The 23,078-nt window shown below is 37.4% G+C and overlaps 1 protein-coding gene across 1 annotated transcript in view; it reads left to right on the forward strand.

The window, feature by feature from the left end:
• Positions 1–23,078, forward strand: part of LAMA2 (laminin subunit alpha 2) — a 638,355-nt gene that overhangs the window by 570,155 nt on the left and 45,122 nt on the right. Inside the window, exons 48-52 of the mRNA XM_059400698.1 lie at positions 2,701–2,825; positions 8,105–8,267; positions 8,938–9,082; positions 16,257–16,395; positions 21,335–21,455. Coding sequence (XP_059256681.1) covers positions 2,701–2,825; positions 8,105–8,267; positions 8,938–9,082; positions 16,257–16,395; positions 21,335–21,455 — 693 coding nt within the window. The remainder of the gene's footprint in view (positions 1–2,700; positions 2,826–8,104; positions 8,268–8,937; positions 9,083–16,256; positions 16,396–21,334; positions 21,456–23,078) is intronic.

The following is a 23,078-nucleotide window of genomic DNA, read 5'->3' on the forward strand; positions in this document are numbered from 1 at the left end:
TTTCATAGTCTTCTTTTAGTTGCCTCAAGAGCAAAGTGTTTTTTAAATATACCCCGTTTTCTGAATCAGTTTATGATTTATTGATATGAAGTGCTATAAAGTTCAGACTCACATCTAATTAAAAGATTTATGAATACCTTGGGAAATACCACAGGAATCATAAGCTTTCAAATCATGGTCTGATTTTTAAAGTTTTCAAGTTGCTCTTCTCCTTATTCTTCTAGAGCAATGCACTTAATATTCATAATTGCTTCATGACAGGTCCTTGTGCATTTCAAATTGCTAAGTGCCTGCATTTTAAAGGAGCTCATGTTGATTAAATGAAATTAGGTGTTGGAAAAGGACGTGTAGGTGAGATGCGAGAGCACAACCAAATACGACGGATAATCCTGGGCTTGTCAGAATCATCCTGGGATGAGATTAGTCAGAAAATGTGAAAAGCCACGGTGACCCCAAATTTATGAGAACTCAACCTTCACATACAGTGAGGTTGTTTTGTTTGCTTTGTGTATGAGATGTGACTCTAAACTCTTGGAATTGATTCTACAATTACACACTAAAACCATCCACATTTCTTAGAACCGCATATCAATATACAATGGTACATGGTAATATATAGTCATATTGCCAACTTTCTCTCCTCCCTAGGAAGATAAATATAGGGGTAGCACAGAGTAATGTGAAAACCATGAATTTTGAAATCAAATCCAAGTTGAATTCCCTGTTCTCTCACATAATAAAACATGACCTTAGACAAGTCACTTAGCCCTTTGGGCTTCAGTTTTCTCAACTAGAAAAGGGAGTTAAACTATCTCCCTTGCTTTGGGGACACCTGGGGTGCCTCAGTTGAGCATCTGACTCTTATTTTCAACTCATATCATGATCTCAGGTCCTGAGATGGAGCCCCTGCATGGCAGGCTCTGTGTTCAGCAGAGAATCTGCTTGTCCTTCTGCCCCTACCCCGTTAGTGTGCGCTCAGGCGCTCTCTCTTTCTCTCTCAAATAAATAAAATCTTTTAAAAAATACATCTACCTTGCCATGAAGGATATAATAAATTGCCCTTATAACATAGTATAACCCTATGGTATGCCAAGTAATATAAGTAATTTACATGAATTAACTTACAAGTCCGAAAGGTAAATAGTATCCTCCTTGTTTTATAGTCAAGAAATCTGAGTCCCAGAAGAGTTCAATGGCTTGACCAAGGTCACACAGCAGTTAGTGGCAGAACTGGGATTTGAACACAGGTTAGCAGGCACAAAAGCCTCCACTCTTAGTCACCACGTTTCCCTGCCACTGTGAGTGGTGAGAGGTTATGTGCATAAAACGTACAACAAATGCCTAAGACATGGTAGTTACATCTTAAATCGCATCTCAAATAATTCTTATTATAATTCAGTTGTCACCAGATGTAAAGAAACTCTCTTCTGCTAGTCTCGGGGTAAAAGAGCAGATGCCTGAAATCTACAGAAAATCTTCATCATTTTGGCCAAGAGTGTCAAGGCTCCTGCTGCATCAGAATAGAAACCAGAAGCTGAAAACAAGTAACTAAATCAACATGCTGATGAAAATTCAAAGGAGCAGGAGAAGATCCTAAGTCTAGTTTTTAGGATGCGAGAAGGAAAAGCAAAAAGCCAAGAGAATCCACAAGTAGAGTAATCAACCTCTGGAAAACTAAGAGACTCCAGCTGATAATGGAGAATTCCAAGGGCCATTCTGACTTGTAAATATCAGTGGCTTCCTACAAGGCAGGAAGATTCCTCAAACACAGCAATAGAAAGATGCACATGTTGAGTAACTACAAACGTTAAGCTGTTCAAGGATCATTTCCCCACATTTCTTCCAGACCCAAGTTGTCAATTCATTTTCTTAACCCTCGATTACTCAGATAATTGTGGCCTTTGGGAAAGCATTTCTAACGTTATAGGTACCAGAATATAGATTTATCAGTAATGTGTCAGTGCCAAAAGAAATAGTTGTTTAAATTACAGCAAGTTTCTCTAGAGTGGACAAGGTCATTCCCCTCCTTCATGACTGTGTTATATATCAAGCTTAAGACCTTTCCCTGTGAAAGTGACACTGGAGCTGTCATTCAACAAATATTTATTGAGCCCTAATAGGCTCTGTGCTGTGTATATCTGCAGACAATCACAATACGGTCCCTTCTCTTACAAATTCACTGTTTCCCTGCATTAGAAACCTGCTTGGGTATAGGAGGAAATGAAAAATTGGGGACAGCACTATCCTTAAATTATCTACATATTAGCTTTTTTCCCTCTGTGTAGTCAATATGTGTGCCTTCTCAGGATCTTTGAAGAGATGTCTCCCTAATGGTACATGAAGACTAGCATTAATTAAATGCCTAGGCACCGGCTGTAGTTCCATAAATAAATAACCCAATTTAATACTAATAATCCCAACCCCAAGACAAGAAGATAGAACCTCAGAGTGGATAAGCAGCTCACCTCAAGTCAGAAGCTAGGAAGTGTTTATCTACAAATGGTATTACCAGGGGTAGCACATAAATAACCAGGGTCTGTGAGGATGGAATATAGTTAAAAGATGAATAGATGCAAACCAAGAATATCACAAAGAGTAGACAATAAGTGCCCCAGATTTCACGGCTAGTAACTCTCCTGGATGCTCTAAAACTCCTTGTGAAATTGTAAATTCTAACAAATACCACGTTTCTCTCTGCAGAAGGCAGACGCCGTACGCGTGATTACGTTCACGGGCTGTATGGGAGAAACGTACTTCGACAGCAAACCTATAGGCTTGTGGAATTTCCGAGAAAAAGAAGGTGACTGCAAAGGATGTACTGTCAGGTGAGCTGAAATGAGAACTCCCCTAAGGTCTGGCCTGTGCCTCACAAAATCTTTAATTTTGTTGTGCAATATTCTATTATCGTGCGGATGGTCTGGAGTGGAAAGGATGGGACTATGTCTGGGGGGTGATCTACCATGAAGTTGATAAAAGGTCAGATCCTTTCACCCATTTGTACAGGAACTTTCCAAGGCCCTATGCCACATAGGGTCTTGGCAGGGTTTCAGGGGGAAACCCACTGGACTCAAAGATCCTGCTTAAGTGGAGAAGGATAAGAAGGGACCAAGATAGGCCAGGAGAAAGGGCCCTAATACACATCATCAATTACTACCTACAGGTTAGAGTTTAGCAATCTAAAATACTTAACCAGCAGACCAACCTGAAGAGAGGATATAATACAATTAGCTAGAAGGGAAAGGTTTCTCAGCATAAAAAAACTTGAGCCCAGCTAATCAACCAAGCCTATTAAAACTCTAAAATTTAAATTAAATATCTGAATGCTTAATAGACACACCTAGCAACTCCAAATCATTAGATGCTACATGGGTCATATTTTTTATTTCCAATTTAAAGAGCACATGCACATTGCCAGGGCCCCAGATTCCCCATCAAGGTTGCAGAGAACACTTTACTTCCAGTTTAACTTCCAACACTTTACTTCTGTCATCATGGACTTCTCAATGCAGCATTGAGGACAGTTTAAAAGCCTAACCCATTCATAGTTTAGAGAGGTTTGGTGAATAATCTTCAACAAAATCTAATATGGAATGTTTTCTATAAAATGTTTTCAATACAACAAGGACAATGAAGTTCATTCACATTAATATCCCCCTACTCAGAAATTAATGCCAACTTTTCCCTCAATATTTATTTGGTAAATTCATAAAAAGGATTTTCAAAAACTTATCATGAACTGGGCGCCTGGGTGGCTCAGTGGGTTAAGCCGCTGCCTTCGGCTCAGGTCATGATCTCAGGGTCCTGGGATCGAGTCCCGCATCGGGCTCTCTGCTCAGCAGGGAGCCTGCTTCCTCCTCTCTCTCTCTCTGCCTGCCTCTCTGTCTACTTGTGATCTCTCTCTGTCAAATAAATAAATAAAATCTTTAAAAAAAAAAAAAAAAAAAAACTTATCATGAACAAAATATCTAAGGATTTAAATGTCCACTCAGCAGTGCATATAATGTATTAGGTCTATCACAGGCTAATTATAAATTCTGCACAGATCTTATACCTTAGTATCTAGAGTATCATATGAATTAATATAATTATAATAGCATATATGTGTGCGCACACACACACATGCACACATTTGTAGGATGTTTTTCAGGTGTCAGAGATTCACACCTAGGACTTCCTGATACAGAGATAAATACAGTCCAGGGATAGCAATCAAGTAATTTACAGAGAGGAAAAAACAAACCCTAAAATAGTTAAAATACAAGGGAAAATTAAAAATCCCTTTAAAAAAGACACTCTCAAGGGTGCCTGGGGGACTTAGTGGTTAAGCGTCTGCCTTCTGCTCAGGTCATGATCCCAGCGTCCTGGGATTGAGAAGCCTGCTTCTCCCTCTCCCACTCCACCTGCTTATATTCTCTCTTTCACTGTGTCTCTCTCTGCCAACTAAATAAGTAAAATCTTAGGGGAAAAAAAGGCACTCTCAGTATACTATGATTATTCACATAGGGTTAGATCCGCTTCATATAGGAGGTAGCTTTTGAGGTGGACGTTACCATGGAGTAAGACTCCAAAGAGGGGCTAGCAGATAAAAGGTGAAGGGAATTCTAGTCCCAGGGACCAGTGAGAGCAAAGGTAAGAAGGCTAGAAAGCCAGAGTATTTTAGAAAGGGACAAGTAAAATCTGTTCTGCTTCATAGAGGTGAGTTCACTTGGGCAGGATTGGCGAAGGGGAGAATGATGTCAGTAGGTATGGAAGTCAGGTCGGTTTTTATATAGTTCTTTGCAGTGTGTAAAGGTTTTGCACCACTGAACAAAGGCACCTGATTGTAAAGTCTACTGACATAACTGAGTATACCAAGCTCAAGCCTGCACACACTGCCTCTTCATCCATGAACTTGCCCTTGGTTTGGACAAGTTCCTTGTCTTAGAAGTTCATTGCTCAGTTCTCCCCCAGACATTGTGCATTTTACCACCTCTGTCACTCAGCACTGTCAACCCTTCCTTAAGCTCCTTGCTATCAAGTTACCTTCACCTATACCTTTGAAGGTAAAGTTCTATATTTACTGAAAAAATTCTTTAATTTAAATTTTATAGCATATCTTTTTAAATTATGCTGCTATTTTGACCAAGACTATAATTGTTTTTGTGAGTGCTCTGATTATAAAGTTGCATAAGTTTTGAGTGACCACCACCAACACTGTTTTCCCATAAGCCTTGGTATATATGTATAGGAATAATTTTTATAGAACTCCTGGTGTTTGTTAGGTGGTGTTCAAGAGAACACATAGCACATTGTTACATAAAGACCCATCATTCCAGTTTTAGAGCAGAAATGACTATATGTGGGGGACGTAAAAGAGAAGATTGTAAGACATAGACTAAGAACATGTAGATCTTAGACTGTCCATTTTAGAAATTTGCAGTTATTCAGCAATCAGAAAAAAGGACAGAATTGTTGTTATGCTTTAAAAAGAGTTATCTGCCAGGACAATAAAAAAGAAGTATATCTTATTTTTTCTTAAACTTCTAAAAATCACATTAAAATTAAAATAGAAAAAAAAATTGTTGCAAGTTTAATGTATTTAGCTCAACATTGAAACAATGATGAAATGTACTACATAAACCCCAATATCCATCTAGCTCAGTAGTTAACAAGCTACATGTGGAAGAGTGTGGCTGTTCCAAATAACATAATTAATCCTTAATAACTTGACCAGACATCAAGTTTCAAAAGAGAAACAAAAGGCAATTTTGGCAAATGTTAATTATAAAAATTATAAATGTATATTGGCAAATGTATTCAAACATGAATAAGAACACTCTAATATAATGTTAGAAGTTGAGATATTATAAACTACACCTGGAAGAAGTAATTTTTTTTTCCATATCTCAAAGTCACCAAGTTAAATCCAGATGTACTTGGGTTTGGCCAATGAGTTAAGGGAAGTAGACTGATCTAACACCTGTGTATTTATTTAGCTGGTCCCAGCACAAAACCCTTCCCTGAAAATTTGCCTTTTGCTTGAAAAGAAGAATTTTATAAAGGGCTGAAGTAGGAATAGGCCATAGCAATCATTCATGGATCTAACTCTTTTATCTCAAGGTGACACCCAAAACGCTAGGTGGCTTGCAGCAGGGTCTCAGTGAGATTCCACATCAGACCTCAGGGTACCTGCCATCTACTTGGCTATTCTTTTATTCATGTTGAAGGAATTAACAGATTAAGGACATAAAGACATCAAGTTATAAACATCCCAGAATTCTTATACCAAAACAATTGTGTGGTGAGATTTTGTGTTTTTTGGTTTGTTTAAATTATAAATAACAGGGGTGCCTGCGTGGCTCAATTGGTTAAGCAATTCCTTTGGCTCAGGTCATGATCTTGGAGTCCCAGGATCAAGTCCTTATCAGGCTCCTGCTCAGCAGGGAATCTACTTCTCCCTCTGGCACTCTTCCCTCTCATTCTCTCTCTCTTTCTCTCAAATAATTTAAGTCTTTAAAAAAATTAAAATTAAAATAAATTATAAGTAATAGTGCATTGGGTCAAAGCATCCAGAAAACTCTCAACAGTGACTTCCACAACCATCTTCAGGGCTGTCAATGATAGTGTGACAGCATATAATGCAAAACCTTAGTATTTGAGAACTTCTCCTTAGTAGACTCTACACAACATTATCTTCTCTCTAATGAAGTGACCCAGAAATTAATGGATTTATCATAATAATGAAGAAAGGCCAAATCATAGTCACTTTACTCACTACCAGTTATACAGTTAATAGCCTGATTTAGTTCCTCAAACTTTCAGTTAGCACTTTGCAGGAATATTGAAAAACATTTTTTAAGTTTAATATGTTAGAAAAATATTCTGAAATCATCTGATCTTATTCCAAATTATATATAACTTAAAATTACAAAGATCTGACCATGCGTGATGTAAAATAAGACTCTTCCCTTCTTTTTTTGTCTTCAGTTTTATTTCTCTCTGATCCAGGAACAGAGAGAAAGCCAACTTGTCTAAGATGTGGAACAGTTTTTCCTTCATGAACCTGTTAATGTTCATACACTGTCATTTTTCTCATTTAGCAAAGATATCACGCAAATGATATTCTAGGCTCTTGTTATCTTACAAAGACATTGTTATAATATTTCTCCATATCTCCTCTCTACCCTTAACATAACACTCCAATTTCAGAGATTCAAATATATGCTAACATTCAGATTTTTAAAGTTTTAAAAACTCTCCACAATTTGAGACTTATTCTGTAATTACATCATTGTGTAGATTGATTGATAGATCATAGGTAACTGCATTTGAAAAAGAAATGTTCTTAAATGTTATTTTTCAAGATTTTTCTTAGATAGTTCTTATTCAACCAACACTGATTGAACATACAGTCTCTGTGAGGCAATCTACTATACTAAAATCTCCTTCATTCTATGTAACCATAATCTATTATGAGCCATGTGCCCTCCTTGTGCTGAGTTTGTGCCTGACATAGACCCTGGCTCATAATCTCTAGTGGGTCTTATAGAGCTTCCAATCTATTAAAGAACAATAGATAACCACTGAAACAGATAAAGGCATCCTTTATTGTCTTAATCTAATTTGTCCCAGAAAAATCTATTGAACAGCAAGTAATCAGGGGGTAGGGATCTTTATTCCACTTAGGTGTTTTTTTGTTTTGTTTTTATCCCTATAACTCGAAGTTTGTATCTTTTGACCACCTTCACTCATTGCACCCAAGCCCCCCTCATTATGTTATGTATATGCGAAATGTAATAAGACAGTCTCAGTCCATCCAAAACCCCACCACTTCACACCACTAAGGCATACTTAAATACCAGTGTAACTACCCATCAAGTATTTTGGTAGAATATAAAGCATTTAAAACATCAGTGACTTAGTTATTGAACATCAAATAAATCCAGGTAAGAGATGATTGCTACTTGGTCTAGAATGATGGCAGAGAGAAATGGAAGGATGGAAGAACTATTTGGGATAGTTCCTGTCCTCTAACAGCTCACAATCAAATCTCAAAAGATAATTTGATGTGTTTAGTATTGATGGATAAAGCAGACATTGGTTCATGTGAAATGTCTCTCTTCAGTCCTCAGGTAGAAGATAGTGAAGGGACTATTCAGTTTGATGGAGAAGGGTACGCATTGGTCAGCCGCCCCATTCGCTGGTACCCCAACATCTCAACTGTCATGTTCAAGTTCAGGACATTTTCTTCAAGTGCTCTCCTTATGTACCTTGCCACACGAGACCTGGTAAAGACATACATGGCTGATCTCCCATAATTAAAAATGTTTGCCTCTTTTCCATAGGATTCCAGTACAATTATCAGTTATTGTTAAATTATCAATTATTATTAAGAGGATTCTAGGATGCTGTGTGATAGCCAAGAGTAGGTGATGCAATGAAAATTGATAAATTCAATTACAGATGCAATTTAATTATTATTTATTTTCAGTGCAGCTCCCCATATAATCCTTTAAGAGAAGCACCCAGTAGAGTTTCCTTCAGTATGGAATCATGCAGCAGCAAAACGACTCCCTTAGTCTTCCTCTAAAGACTTAAGTTGAAAGATGGTTCTAAATATCCTCATTGTTTTTTCCAGGTCAATATTTCTTAGTAAATTCTTCCAGAGAATGTACCTTTTAGTTGACTTAATATGTTTTTAAAGGAACCTCCTTTATTCTCCTGTTGTATAAAGATATATCCTAGTAATGTGGTTGTGACAATTTGCACTATAATGTCATACCCACAAACATTCACAAAGTAGTAACACCAATTCTGTTTCCAAAATGGATGTCATTTATGGATCAGCATATTCAGTAACTTAGCAATAAGGCCCTGCTATAAACCACACACACAAAAAGTAAATACCCATATTTCTCTGTGTATTGAATCACTGGTATGTTTTTACTCTATTAATAGAAAGATTTCATGAGTGTGGAGCTCACTGATGGGCATATAAAAGTCAGCTATGATCTGGGCTCAGGAATGGCTTCCGTTGTCAGCAAGCAAAACCATAATGATGGGAAGTGGAAATCCTTCACTCTGTCAAGAATTCGGAAACAAGGTGAGTTTCTATAGGAATAGTGCGCTGTGAACCTTAATCATGCTATCCAACACTCTGTGTACCTAATCATGAGGAGGACCTTGTCTGTAATTTAGGTACTCACGAATTCTGCGAAAAATGGATCCCATCATTTCTTTAGCTTAGATTATAGGTGACTTGGGTTACACATGACTGATTGAAGAGCAGAATGGTTCTCTGTCATTTTCTTTAGAAACTGAGAGCTTAATTTGAAAGCATAAAACTGTCCTACAACTTGTAAAATTATATCCTGTACTAGGTTTGAAAAGGTTGTGTGCTTTGCTTTCCATCTTGTTTTACCAAGATGTCGCCTTTAGAATGGCCCACTCATCGAATTTGTAGGGGTGGTAATGCAGCAACTAGGTCTTTGCTTTTTAAAAAAATGCCAAACTTTTTTATGTGTGCAAGTAAGGAATTGGATAAAAATAATGTAACATTTTTACAGTCCAGGAACTCATTAAAATATACTCACAAACATTACTTCATTTGCTGATATAAGCAGGTATTTTGTTCTGGTGTTAGAGAAAAGGAAACATAGGCTCTAACTTACATGAGGTCAAAAACGTATGTGTGTCAGCTCTCATAACCAAGGCAGAAATCCAAATCTGTTAGGTCTTAGTGTGCTGCTACTGTTATTTCAGTATAATTCCCCTAATTCTGTACACTATACCATTACCAGTATCTGCAAATGAAATTTGATCCTTCTGTTTATAAAATTAAACCTAATTAGTTTTGACCAGACCAGTGTGACATCTCATGAGAATTTCAGTTTAACATTGCACCACCGGTCCCTTTCTGCATTTAACAATTAGCCAGTAAACACCCACCTACTATTGCACCACACCTGAGTGAGGAACGTGTCATCTACTGGGGAGATAGATAAGTACATAACTCAATGGTGAGAGGATAGAAAGCAAATGGCCATGTCAGAATGGGTACAGTAGGCTAGGAATCTCAGGACACAGATGTTGAAGTCACACCCAGAGTTCAGCTCCCTGAGGAAAGGCCCTGAGGCACAAGCAAGAGTTGAGGGCTTCACTGGATGGACAGCACGTTTGGACATTTGAAGGGGCTGAAAGTTGTGTGAAAGCCAGGAGGCCTCAGAGAACATCATCCGTCATTTTCCAATTGATCTTCCTTGGAACGTGGAGGCTTGGAGAAACTCTTCCCACTTTAACAAAAACCAGTTAGCGCTTATAAAAGCTGAGTACTGCCTTATACATTGTTGCCACATAAGGGAGACACAGGCAGGTTTGCCTGGGAGATGCTCTGCAGAATAGTTAAGAAGAACGTTTAACTCCATTTGACCAAACATTTCCCAAACTTTACAGTCTCCAAAATCTCTCTCTTCCTGCAAGACCAGCATTCTGCTGAACACACTTAGGGAAATGCTTTAATTCATGCTGAGGTGTGAGAATTTCTCATCCTTTTCTGGGTCCTTCTAACCTGATTCAGAATCAAATTGACATGAGATAGATGAACAGAACAAAATCAGATTTAATTTTGTGCAGGCAGGGAATACACACACACACACACACACACACACACACACACGGAAATTCAAAAGACAGTCACACAAAATGAGGTATATAGGTCATTCTGAGCTAAGAAGAGGGTAGTGGTCTGGGACTTCAAAGGGAAGAATGCAATTTGTAGGAAGATAAAAACAACAAAAGAGGATAAATGTTTGGTAAATAAATGTTGGTTGAGCCATTCAATGGACAAAGGGGCTTTGGTCAAACAGGCCTTGCTAAGTTTTTCCCAGTCTACCATTGTTCACAATATACTGTAGTTATCTGTTATCTATGGTGATAGTGCTCTTCCTAGGGCAGGTCCTCTACCTAAATTCTTTTTAGGCATTGGCTGGGAACGTAAAAGGGCTCTTCCCCAATACTGGGGTTTTTTTGTTTGTTTGTTTTATAACTTTTTAGTTTTTTTATTAACATATAACATATTATTAGCCCCAGGGGTACAGATCTGTGAATCGCCAGGTTTACACTCTTCACATCACTCACCATAGCACATACCCTCCACAGTGTCCATAACCCCACTATCCTCTCCCAACCCCCCAACCCCCGGCAACCCTCAGTTTGTTTCGTGAGATTAAGAGTCTCTTATGGTTTGTCTCCCTCCCGATCCCATCTTGTTTCATTTATTCCTTTCTACCCCCCAACCCCCCCAACATTGCCTCTCAATTTCCTTATATCAGGGAGATCATATGATAATTGTCTTTCTCTGATTGACTTATTTCACTCAGCATAATACCCTCTAGTTCATCCACATATTCGCAAATGGCAAGATTTCATTTCTTTTGATGGCTGCATAGTATTCCATTGTGTGTGTGTGTGTGTGTGTGTGTGTGTGTGTGTGTGTGTGTGTGTAAAACATCTTCTTTATATATTCATCTGTTGGTGGTGGACATCTAGGTTCTTTCCATACCCAATACTGGATTTTGATGGCTTTTTTTTTTTCCTTACAAGTTTTTGTTTAAATTCCAGCTATTTAACATACAGTTATTTATATTTATTAGTTTCAGGTGTAGAACTTAGTAATTTATCACTTACATCAATACCCCGGGGCTCATCACAGCAAGTGCCCTCCTTAATACCCATCATTTATTTAACCCATCCCTCCACCACTTCCCCTCTAGTAACCATCAGATTGTTCTGTATAGTTAAGAGTTTATTTCTTGGTTTGTGTCTTTCCCCCTCCCTGCCATGTTCATTCGTTTCTTGAATTCCACATGTGAGTGAAATCATATGGTATTTGTCTTTCTCTGACAGACTCATTTAGCTTAAGCATAATCCTCACTAGCTCCATCCATGTCATCGCAAATGGTTTTGACTGATTTTTAACTCAAACTAATCTTCATGTCAGAGTGGTCCATCTTGGGGTAGCCTGCCCCTGGCCTCTATAGTTACTACAAGTAAATCCATAGCCTAACAGGATGAATGTTGTCAAAAGAATTATTGGATGAGACTAAAGATAATAGAGGCCAGTTCATAAGGGGTCTTGTGAACTTAGCTAATAAGTTTCAACTTTATCCTGAAGCCTGTGGGGAACTACTAACAGTTTTAATCAAGGATGTGACAGGATCAGATTGGTACTTTAGTAAAGTTTCCTCAGAAAACCTTGGAAGGTAGATTTATGACAATTTCAAGGGTTACTGCAGTCTGTAGTAAACCAAGTGAAGAGTGAGGAGAAGGAAACCATGAGAATGGAGAATAAAGAGTAGAATGGAAAGACATTAAGCATTTTACAATCAAAGAGCTTTGTGATATATTCAGTGTGGAGGACAAATGTTTTAAATGGGGATGTCAAGAATAATTCCTTCCTTTCCTTAAATAACAAAAATATTTTAGTGTAATCACATGGTATTGAAAATAAAAAAGAACAGAATATGTATTCTGGAAAAGATGCTGAGTTCTATTTTGGACATATTGTAGTAAAGCACCCTTAATATCTTTAGCAGCATAGGCAAGCTGTGTAATTGGCAGACGATCAGTTGTGTATACCTGAGGTTTAGCAGAGGTGTAGGAGAGATGGACAGTTCAGAATCATTATCATGCCATTAGTAGTTCGAGCTGAATAGAGATGAGAAGAACCAAGCAGTCATTTCTAGAGCGAGGTGATCCAAAGCCCTGCAGCAAACAGCAGTATTGAAGGGGTATAGTAAAAGTAGATCCCACAAAGGAGGCTGTAAAGAAATAATCAGAAAAAGGAGAAACGAGGAAGCTAAATTTTCAGAAGATCAAACCGAAGGCAGATTGACCAGTTAGGTTCAAGAATAGTCCAAGCAGGAGATGAATGATGGCTTGAAATAAGAGTTATAATGGGCTTTGACACTAGGGAAATGCCAAAATAAATCCACAAGGTGATACCACCATACAGTTACTAAAATGCCAACAGTTAAAAAGACTGAACATACCCAGGGCTGGCAAGTATATGGAGCAAATGGAATTCTTACACTCTGCTGATGAGGATGGAAAATGTATAGCCACACTGGAAAATAGGTTAGCAGTTTCTTAATAGGTTAAATATATGTATGAACCAGCCATTCCACTTGTAAGCATTCACCCAAGACACATGAAGCATCTATCGATACAAAGATTTGTACCAGGATGTCCACAGCGTCTTTATTCATGACATTCAAAAAAACAACGAAGTAACTAAAACATCAATTAACAGGTTAGTAGATAGATTGTATGTTGTCACAATGAAATATTATTTAGCAATAAAAATTAATGAGCTCTTAATATGTACACAACATGGATGACTAGCAAAAAAAATCTTAGCCAAAGAAGGCAGACGTAAAGGAATACCTTTATGTCAAGTATATAGAAAACATAAATGAACCAAGATTCACAGAAAGCAGATGGAGGCTACAGAGGATGAGGTTATGTAGGGAGGCACAGGAAGGAGGGATGACAAGACATTAGAAGACTTTTGGGATGATGCATAGGTTTAGTATTTTGACTATGGTGCTGGTCTCATGGATGTATACGTATCTAAAAATTCATTAAATTATATACTTTAAACATAAGCAACTTATAGTATGTCAATCACAGTTTGATAAAACCTTTTAAAAATAGGGTAGATATCAGGAGATGAAATTAGTGCGGTTGACTGATTAAATGTGGAATGGTGAGGGGACAGGCAGGATGAGTCTCTAATGTAGGAGTCTGGGTGGGCGTCATATTGTCACCAAATAAATCATATGGATTCAGGAGTAGAAAGATAATCATTTTGACCTAGAATATGTTTAGTTTGAAGTACTGAGAAGGTATACAGATGATGCTTTCTCATCTGTAGAATGTGGGTTTCTAAGCAAAAGTCAGGTCCAGGCATATATATTTCTGAATTGACAACATATAGTAAGTAGATATAAAATGGAGGTTACCTGGATGGCTAAAACTCGGCAAGTGGCCAAATGAAGACACATTAGGGAATAAAACACTTCAGAAGTGTTCAAGGACATTAGTCACAGAGAAGGAAATTGAGAATGAGGCTGGAAAGGTACAAGAAGCCAGAGAGCCTGGCATTATGGAAGCCAAAAGAGGACATTTCCTGAAGGAAGGAATTGTGAACAATATCAAATACTGCATAGACAGGGATGAAGATAAAGACCAAAAGACCCCACTGGGTTTGGATGTGGGGAGGTCCCTGCAGATTTGAGCAAGATTAGTTGCTTGGAGCAATAGGATAGGAATTCAAATAAGCCTCCAGCCATGCGACCCTTCCTCCTTTTTAGTGCCCAGGTTAGTTGTTTTATATGAGTTGTTCTTAGGGGCGTTATAGAAGCACTGTCCCTGGAAATTCAGAAACATTCCATCGGGGGCATTGGGCATCTTCCCAGACAGTCAGTCAGTAGATCGATGGGCACCACGTGGGGTGCGCCGTATCCCTCAAGTGCACCAATATGGACACAAGATGGAGAACGATCATTCGATTTTCACTGAGCTGAGAGAATAAAAAGGAATTACCAAAGTCACAATTCACTTACGACAACTCAGCATTGATTAGAAAATACTTGCTAAGACCCTACTCTTTGTCTAGTATTTAATAAAACCCTTATTTCCCTGCTTACCCATAAATGATGTCTGAGCTCATCAACTCTGAAATGTGAACAGCTATTCTGTAAGGGGAAGAAATAGGGCAGGAAATAAGAGCAACTGTTAGCATTTCACAGCAGAACCCACTTCGTTGCTCTCGAAGGAGAGAGTCAACAGTTAACTCAGTAAAAATATGCCATCCTGTGTCTCTCTGCTGGAGCTAACACTTGGGCCAGTGAGTTTCAATTCAAGGTATTTCTGCTCTTTAATCAGTTTTTCTTAGAATGGTTTCTAAAAATGCATATATTCACTCAGGGATAAGGGAGAGAACTACCTCCAGTCACTGGCTTGCCTGTGATAGAGAGCAGAATCTCATTTTCACAGACGCCATTAAAATATGCACCAGATCTGTATAAAGAGGCTATTTTCATGTTCCACTCAACAGCTCCATATGAAAACTTCTTTGCTGATCTGGATAAAAAGGAGTATGTTGAAAAAGTCATAAAAATGGTTTTATAATTTTTTTTTTAATTTTAGCCACTGGTCTGATCAAAAACATATGTGCATATAAAATTAATATATGTATTAAAGTAATTAAATTTTTAAATCTTGACTTGCTGAGTATTTTTTAATTGGACAATTATTTAACAACTTTTTTTTGTTGTTTGTTTTTACAAAGCTCTACTTTGAGGATTTGAGGTATTCATTGGTTTGGTATTTTATTTTGATCATTTATTAATAAGATAATTATGTTGATTTTATTGAAGATACTTTCTACAGATTACAGTGGAATTTTAGAGTTTGATATTTTTCTTTGTCTTTCAAAGAACACTATTCTAAAAGATGATGTGTTAATTAAGGGGAAAAATAATGCTCCATGGTCAAATAAATTTGGGAAATACTTATTGCTCTATATCCCCCTGTTGGAGCATTACATTGAATATTGGTATGTTGAAAGATCTGGCTAGTCTTAAAATTAAAATACATATTTAATTTTGCCTCACCCAATGTTTGTCATATTTATTTGAACCAGTAACATCCAGGAATCTAGTGTTCCAAAGAATAAACATTTAGAAATATCCTCATAATCCACTGGTTCAAATAGCCATTTTCAGACCCTTGCTAATTCAGATCCAATACCAGGCAAAGATTTAGAGACCAAATCTGTCATGTTAATGAACTGATGCCTCAATATTCATCGAGGGTCCAAAATATATAAAGCAGTTAAAGGCTGGGCCTAAGCAAATATTATGCTGAGAAAGCACATAGTTCAGAAAGAGCCTAGCCTGACTCTTAAAAATGAAGGGGAGAAAATCAATGAGATAAGGGCTTCCTTTCTGCTTTCTGAACAAAACAGTTTAAACAAGGAAATGCCTCTCTTCTTTCCTTTGCCTGACTGTTATTTTTATGCCCTTTTTGTGGCTAGTTTAATAATTTATTTTATCAATGTCATTGTTTCTGCAGCTATTAAACAGATGTGTATAGTACAGATGCTTGAAAACATCCATGTCAATTTGAGAATGAAAATAAATTTATCTTGAAGTAACAGTGATTATACAGATGTGGTTGGTCTTTCTCAAGTAAGCATTTTCTTTCTTTTACAGCCAACATATCAATTGTAGATATAGATTCTAACCAGGAGGAGAACATAGCAACTTCATCTTCTGGAAACAACTTTGGTCTTGACTTGAAAGCAGATGACAAAATATATTTTGGTGGTCTGCCAACACTGAGAAACTTGAGGTAATTTAGTGTATATTTAGAGCTCAGGATTAAGTTTTAATTAAATGGCCACTCTGCTCACCAGAGTTCTGAAGTTTAATTACAGCAGGAATGTCACATAACCTTTAGTTGCAGAAAGGCTTAATTAAAAAAAAAATCATGTCACATGTTAGAACAACACCAGGATTTAGAATCCCAAGGATTAATTTGATATCTTTGTTGAAGAGATGGATGGAAATCACTGTTTCCCTCAGAGTCACCTGATGAAAAGAATTATAAAAGTAATTAAAGGTGGAAACTAGAGTTGAATGTGCATCTTGTAATTGTCATTCTCTTTGCACAGTCGCTGGAGGTAATGGCACACTGACACTACTTAGTGTTCTAAAAATCAGTCAGTGTTCCAGGATACTGTGAGTATAACCTATTTTATTGCTGAGCATTAACATGCTAATGGTATGTTGGAGCTTTCCCATATGCCTAATGCTAAGGCTATATTAGATATTCTTGCACCCATGCCAACATTTCTTTTTAATTTCACATATGTTTTATAGATAGCAGGATGGGGAGATAAAATTAACTCATAGTTTAATTCAAAAAATAAATGTAAGTAACTAAAAAATCTCAGAAAATGTTTCATCTGGTATTTGTATTAATTTACAGCTTGTTGTAAAACATCTCATAAGAAATAAAAGTTATAAAGCACTTGATGCTCAATAAATGTTAATTGAATTTAACTAGAATGGAATGAATTGATATGAGTAAGAATTTGCTGCAAATACAGACTACCATGTTTTAAGTTTTTGTTTAGTTTAGTTAGTTTGTTTTTAGTGGTTAGAAAAATCCTATCTTGGTGTTTCTACTCTAAAAAGACACACCACAATTGGAGGGAATGTCATAATAATTGAGAAGTATGGTAGTCAGTTTTCCTATTTTCCAAATGAGTGGAGGAATTTTAACCTCATTTTATGACAGCTAGCATACTTGGTGGTTCTCCTATTTTCCAAATGAGCAGAGGAATTTTAACCTCATTTTATGACAGCTAGCATACAAACAGTTTTACTCTTCTCCCTGTCCCTAAACCCATAGACCAGGCAACTAATTACCAGTCTTTCCAGGTTTACATTAATAAGCTTCATGAGGTAGATAAACTGATTCTACATTCATCCACACTATAACGTACTAGGAATGTAAACTTAAAGTGTCTGGTTGGAAAAATCATTGCAGAGCAAATATATTTGAATAGTGACATAGTGATTGCTCAAAAATCTATGTATTCAGTCAACAAGTGTTTGTTGAACATTTATTCTGTGCCCATCAGAGGGATCCAACAGTTCCTTAAGTCTAAGATCTATTTTGCAAGATCATTAAGTAAATTCCCTATAAGTGAATTAAATATAGCCAAAATAAAGCTATCAAGGTATTGCTTTATGTATTCTAGTGATGACTTGGTTTTAATTACCATAAGGTGATATTTAGGAATTATCTATAAAGGTGTGTATGTTGACTACGTGGAGGTGGGTTTATGTATTGGTTTTCAGACTACTTAGCTAATGAGTCTGTCACTAAGATGTTTTTACTTGCATAGTTCAGCATTTTATAATATTTCTATGGCATGGCACATTATTCCAATAGAGTCTTTACACATATATCTGTGATTAAGCAAAGAGCCACGTATTCATAGTTTGCTGTTATTTTGCCCACAAACAGGATCTTAATATGGTGAAGTTCAAAAGATGAGGTAAACAGAAATTGTTTTTACATCTATTACGTTTAAGCTCCTTGAGAGGCAATGCTCATCAGCTACTCAAGAATACTACGGCATAGCAACATGTGCATTTTCTCATTCATAAACTAGATTAAAATTAGTGTTTTTCAAAACGAAAATTAAAATTACTGTTTTTCAAAATGAAAATTTTCCCAAGAGAATAGTATGGATAATGGTCATTGGATTCTCATTTCACTATGATCAAGGGCCTATGTCTATCTTCTGTTCTGTTGATTTTGTTACATTCCCTTTTAATTCTCCCCTGTGAGATATTTTTTTAAAAGACTTATGATTAAAATTTATTGTTTTACTAAACAAAAATGCAATTATGATTAAATTGTGTTTTGTTTTGTTTTGTTTTTCTCTCCCCTTTGACCTAGTATGAAAGCAAGGTAAAATTTAAATTATGCATGCCTTCCTCAAGTGCATGGGTTGGGTAAATGTGGCTTCTTAGATAAAAGCAGTGGAGAAGAAGAGCAACACCTGTGCAGCTTCATTCCTAGTACATTTCATGAGCAAGTAATGCATTCTGAGAGTCCTCATGCTGTCCTTTACTTACAAAGATGCTGCTGCTCACCCACCACCAACTGAGCTGCAATTACACTTGTTTCACCAGCCACAGCAACGAGGACAGATTTCGCTCTGCTTTTCTCAGTGGCCCGCGCACAGTGCCGCCCTGGCACCAATATGCAGCAGCACACACGCAAAGGGCAGCTGGTCAAGTTTAGGGGCACAGCGTAGTTCCGTGGAACAGAACAAAGTATCCTGATGGGTTGAATCCTGGACCCCGATCTCTGTAGCCCCATGCTTTCTGCTGAACTACCAGCCTGTGCTCCCAAATGCTCACCACTGCCTTGCTGCTTTTTGCCAGCCTGCAAATACGCACACGTTTACAGGGTCCTTGCATCACTTTGCAAAGCTGCTTATCTATCGTTGTGTTTATTTAGAATGAGCTATGAAGTCAGATAAAAAGGAACCTCTGGAACTATTGTGCCTAAAACAAGTGTTTGCCTTAATGGTGAAGAGATTTGTGGACAGGCTCCCCAGCTTCCCAGGAGCATTGTAATTTCTGTTTGCAGCAAAGCATTAACATGAAAGTTATGAACAGCAGGCCTCTGTAAGCGGCTGATCAAACCCCAGAGATGTGCAGGGATGACATTCTGGCTAGAGCCTGGTGCTTTGGTATTTCAGAGCCTAACTATGTCATCCTTCTGGAAAGGAGCTAATACAGCTGAACTTATCCAAGAAACTTTTCAAGCAAAGGCCAGACTTCTAATACCAGAACATAGAATATTCAGAAATGAAAGTATATACAAAAAAATAATCCAAGTTGTTCTATCACCTTGTAGCAATGAGCCCAGTCCTGCGGTTTGCTAAGATGGCTCCAAGGCAAAGGCTGGCTTTCAGTGGAAGAATATAAATGTATATATAAATATAAAAGAATATAAAACTCTGGAGTGACACTGTGTCACTTTGTAGGCAAACAGAGGAAACAGGCCTGTGGTTACCATTAGGAGGCTGATCTCCATATGTGATTGCTTATCCCCCGTGCTTTTCCTAGCATCGAGCCGCTAAATCATCATGTTTTGAAACAGTTCCTTGTATGTCCATGCAACAGTGGAGTACAGAACTTTGAGAAGTGACTTACTTTATTGATAAGACCTCTGGAAAAAATGGTAATAAATCGCTCATCCTCTAGAGGAGAATGAACACTTAGAATGAAATTCACCCAATCCTTTCACTTTATAAATAAGATTCTAAGCAAGATCCTCACTCACCCTCCAGCTGGGTATCTTCTTCATAACAACCAACTGACTGAGCAGAAGGAGAAGACCTTGGGAATAAAGGGAAATGATCCAAGAAAATGAAGCAGTTCCAGAGACAGAAAAAAGAAGCACAACAGATACCTGGCTTGACATAAATCACCTGCTACACTTGCCAGGGTTTGAGTTCCTTTCTCACCTGTTTTTCCTCTTGCCCTGTGTTCTATATTGAGGCAAAAAAAGGGAATCCTGTCATCATGGGATCATGAGGAGACAATTAATCATTATCCAAATAATTATCTTGATGTTGGTTGGACGGGTTTTATAGATGCTTATTAACAGAAAAAAAAAGTATTATTTTTTAACCCAATAGACTTGTACATTATTCAATAGGGTAGCCATCAGCCACAGTGTTCAGTTTCAATTAAATACAATTAAATAACAGTGTTCAGCTTCTCATTGGCATAAGCTTCATTTCAAGTGCCAATAACCACATGTGACTAGTAACTACTAATTTGGAGAATGCAGAAGGGAATATTTCCATCTCCACAGAAAGTTCTCTTGGACAGGACTACTCTCAACTAGCCAAAGAACTATCATCACTGACATTATGCTAGCTACTGTTTATTGAGCACTTACTGGGTGCTAGTGTGTTTGCCTTTTCCTAAGAACTAAAGAATAAAAAGTAAACAATGAAATGTGATTTGGGTATTAAAGCCATTTTCAATCTTATTGGGAAAAATATATGTTCTGTACCTTTGGTCGCTTCATTTTGTTATTGCACCTCTATAAAATAAGGACTCTGGGGTCAGTCTGTAAATCCAGCGTTGAAGTATTTTTCTGGATGGTGTAATCCAAAAGGATGTTTCCTAGGCTTTGTTTTAGTTAATCTGCAGCTGCCCCTTGTCCCCCTAAAAAAGTCTGAATGACAAAAATACTTTCTTAACATAAATGAGACCAGATTTTTCCCCTAAATTTTGAGCAAGGTTTTGTTTTGTTTTGTTTTTAACTTTTTTTCGGTATGTAGTTTTATTATGCTGCCTATACAATTGTCTACTCCTTGGTACCAAAAAAACCCACAAAAAACAAAAAACAAAAAACAAAAACCCTTTCATTACGCATATGAAACATTTAAGAAATCCGTTAATTCCTGTACCTTGAATTTAAATTCTGTGCTGAGAATTTAAAAAGAGAGCAGGAAGAACTATATAAAGATTCTTTCTGCAGGATGGGGGTAACATGCACTTAATCTAACCAGTACATAATAGAAGCCGAGTTTGCGGGGTACATGTGTGCCCATGTGCATGGTTTGAGATATGTGTGTATACTGTGTGGCCGTTTGCTGTATATGGCTTTTGTCCCATAGTCACAAACACTGTACTGCCATTTCTCTCATAATGTTGCTTTTGTTTTTCATGTAACTTTTCAACAGACCAGAAGTAAATTTGAAGAAATATTCTGGCTGCCTCAAGGATATTGAAATTTCAAGAACTCCATATAATATACTCAGTAGCCCTGATTACGTTGGTGTTACCAAAGGATGTTCACTAGAGGTTAGTTTGTTTTTAATGGCTTCCTAACACTTTTGTCTCTGATTTTATCTGCTTAGTTTGGGGACTCTTACAGGGAGCAGTCCCTTGTTAATATATTTTAAATTCCTACCGATCCTAGTCCTAGCTATGCTTAAATAACAAAGCAAGATTGAAGCACTTCTATAAATTACCAAAATCACATAAATGTAGGAAATGGTGTGATAAAGACCCAATATTGTGAACCAATTTCCCACATGTGTAATACTCCATAGCATGCATTTTTAATTTAATCTCTCTTCTGGTTCTCTCTTCATTTCCAATATTACTTTTCCTTTTTCCTCATTTCTGTCATCTCTTTTAGATTGATTTTATCTTTGTGGCTTACATGTAACTTTATTAGCGGCCTCCAATTTTTTTCCAGTTTTACCACATTCCACATCCGCATTACACAAATAACAAATAGCCATTTACACCATAAACATTAGTGTATAACATCTTGTCTAGTTTGAAAGTTTGAAAGTCAAACCTCCTTTTCTTTGAAAATGGTATGGATTAGGAACCATCTACAAAGAACATCGTTGACAGGACCGCAAAGTTCCCTGCTGTCAGGTATCTTCAGTAATTTTTCTTTGTTCCTGAAGCAGCTCCTGAGTTCCATTTAATTCCTCTGCCCTGACTCTTCACTGGGAGCTGACTCACAAGAGAGAGAAACACACGTCCAGCTCCACTCTCTTAAAATGTCCATAAGTAAGAGCCATCAGTCGTCAGGAAATACTAGGAAGAAGTTTATGGGCATCCTAAAAGTTTGGGTTTTTTTTTAATGTTAAATATATCATGTTTATACATTTTAGATTACCCTGATATGACAGAACTATCCATTTTAGTGTTTTAGCCAACTGGAATCACTGTAAGGCACGGCTGTAGAATGCAGGGAAATGAAGGGAGAATGAGGAGATAGAAAAAGTGAATCCATCCCTGAGACATCAGGAGTAAAGACTGAAACTGAACATTCAGGGTCTTCATAGTTAGAATCTTCAATTTAGAATCAGCCATAGAGATCCGCTATGAGAAGCTTGGGGATAAGAAATAGGGAAATACAGAACTGAAACTAAGGATCCACACCGGCTTCTTTAAGAAAGTTTTACCGAGACTTTTAATCTTCTGAAGCCTAACTTTTATCCATGTCCAAAAGATATATGCATGAGGATGGAAAACTGTCCAGAAAATGAATAGCCTGTATGTGTGAAAATGGTAATTCTGTAAAGGCACTTTTCAGTCACCAGGAGTTATTTTACAACTGAAATATGAGGCAGAAATGATGTGGATAAATATTGAAAAGTCTGCACAGTAGTTTTATCTGAACTATCCAAAAGTCTATGATTTGAAAATTGGAAAAGAAAATAGATGATACATTTTACAGCACTTATATCATTTAACGGGGCCTGGAAGACTGTGGGGGGGGGGAAATGTCCTCTGTGAGAGGATGCCTTGCTTTTTACTCAAGCAAAATCCAGGACTTTTAAAGTGAGCATTTGAAGCCCTCAAAATGCCCGGCAACATGGGCTTGCTTAACTGAATCCTAGCGCATCCCTGCAATGGAATGTCCTCCTGCCATTAAATATGATGAGATGATCTGTTTTCTGA

Source organism: Mustela nigripes, chromosome 5 (assembly GCF_022355385.1).
Source record: "Mustela nigripes isolate SB6536 chromosome 5, MUSNIG.SB6536, whole genome shotgun sequence".
Taxonomy (NCBI): domain Eukaryota; kingdom Metazoa; phylum Chordata; class Mammalia; order Carnivora; family Mustelidae; genus Mustela; species Mustela nigripes.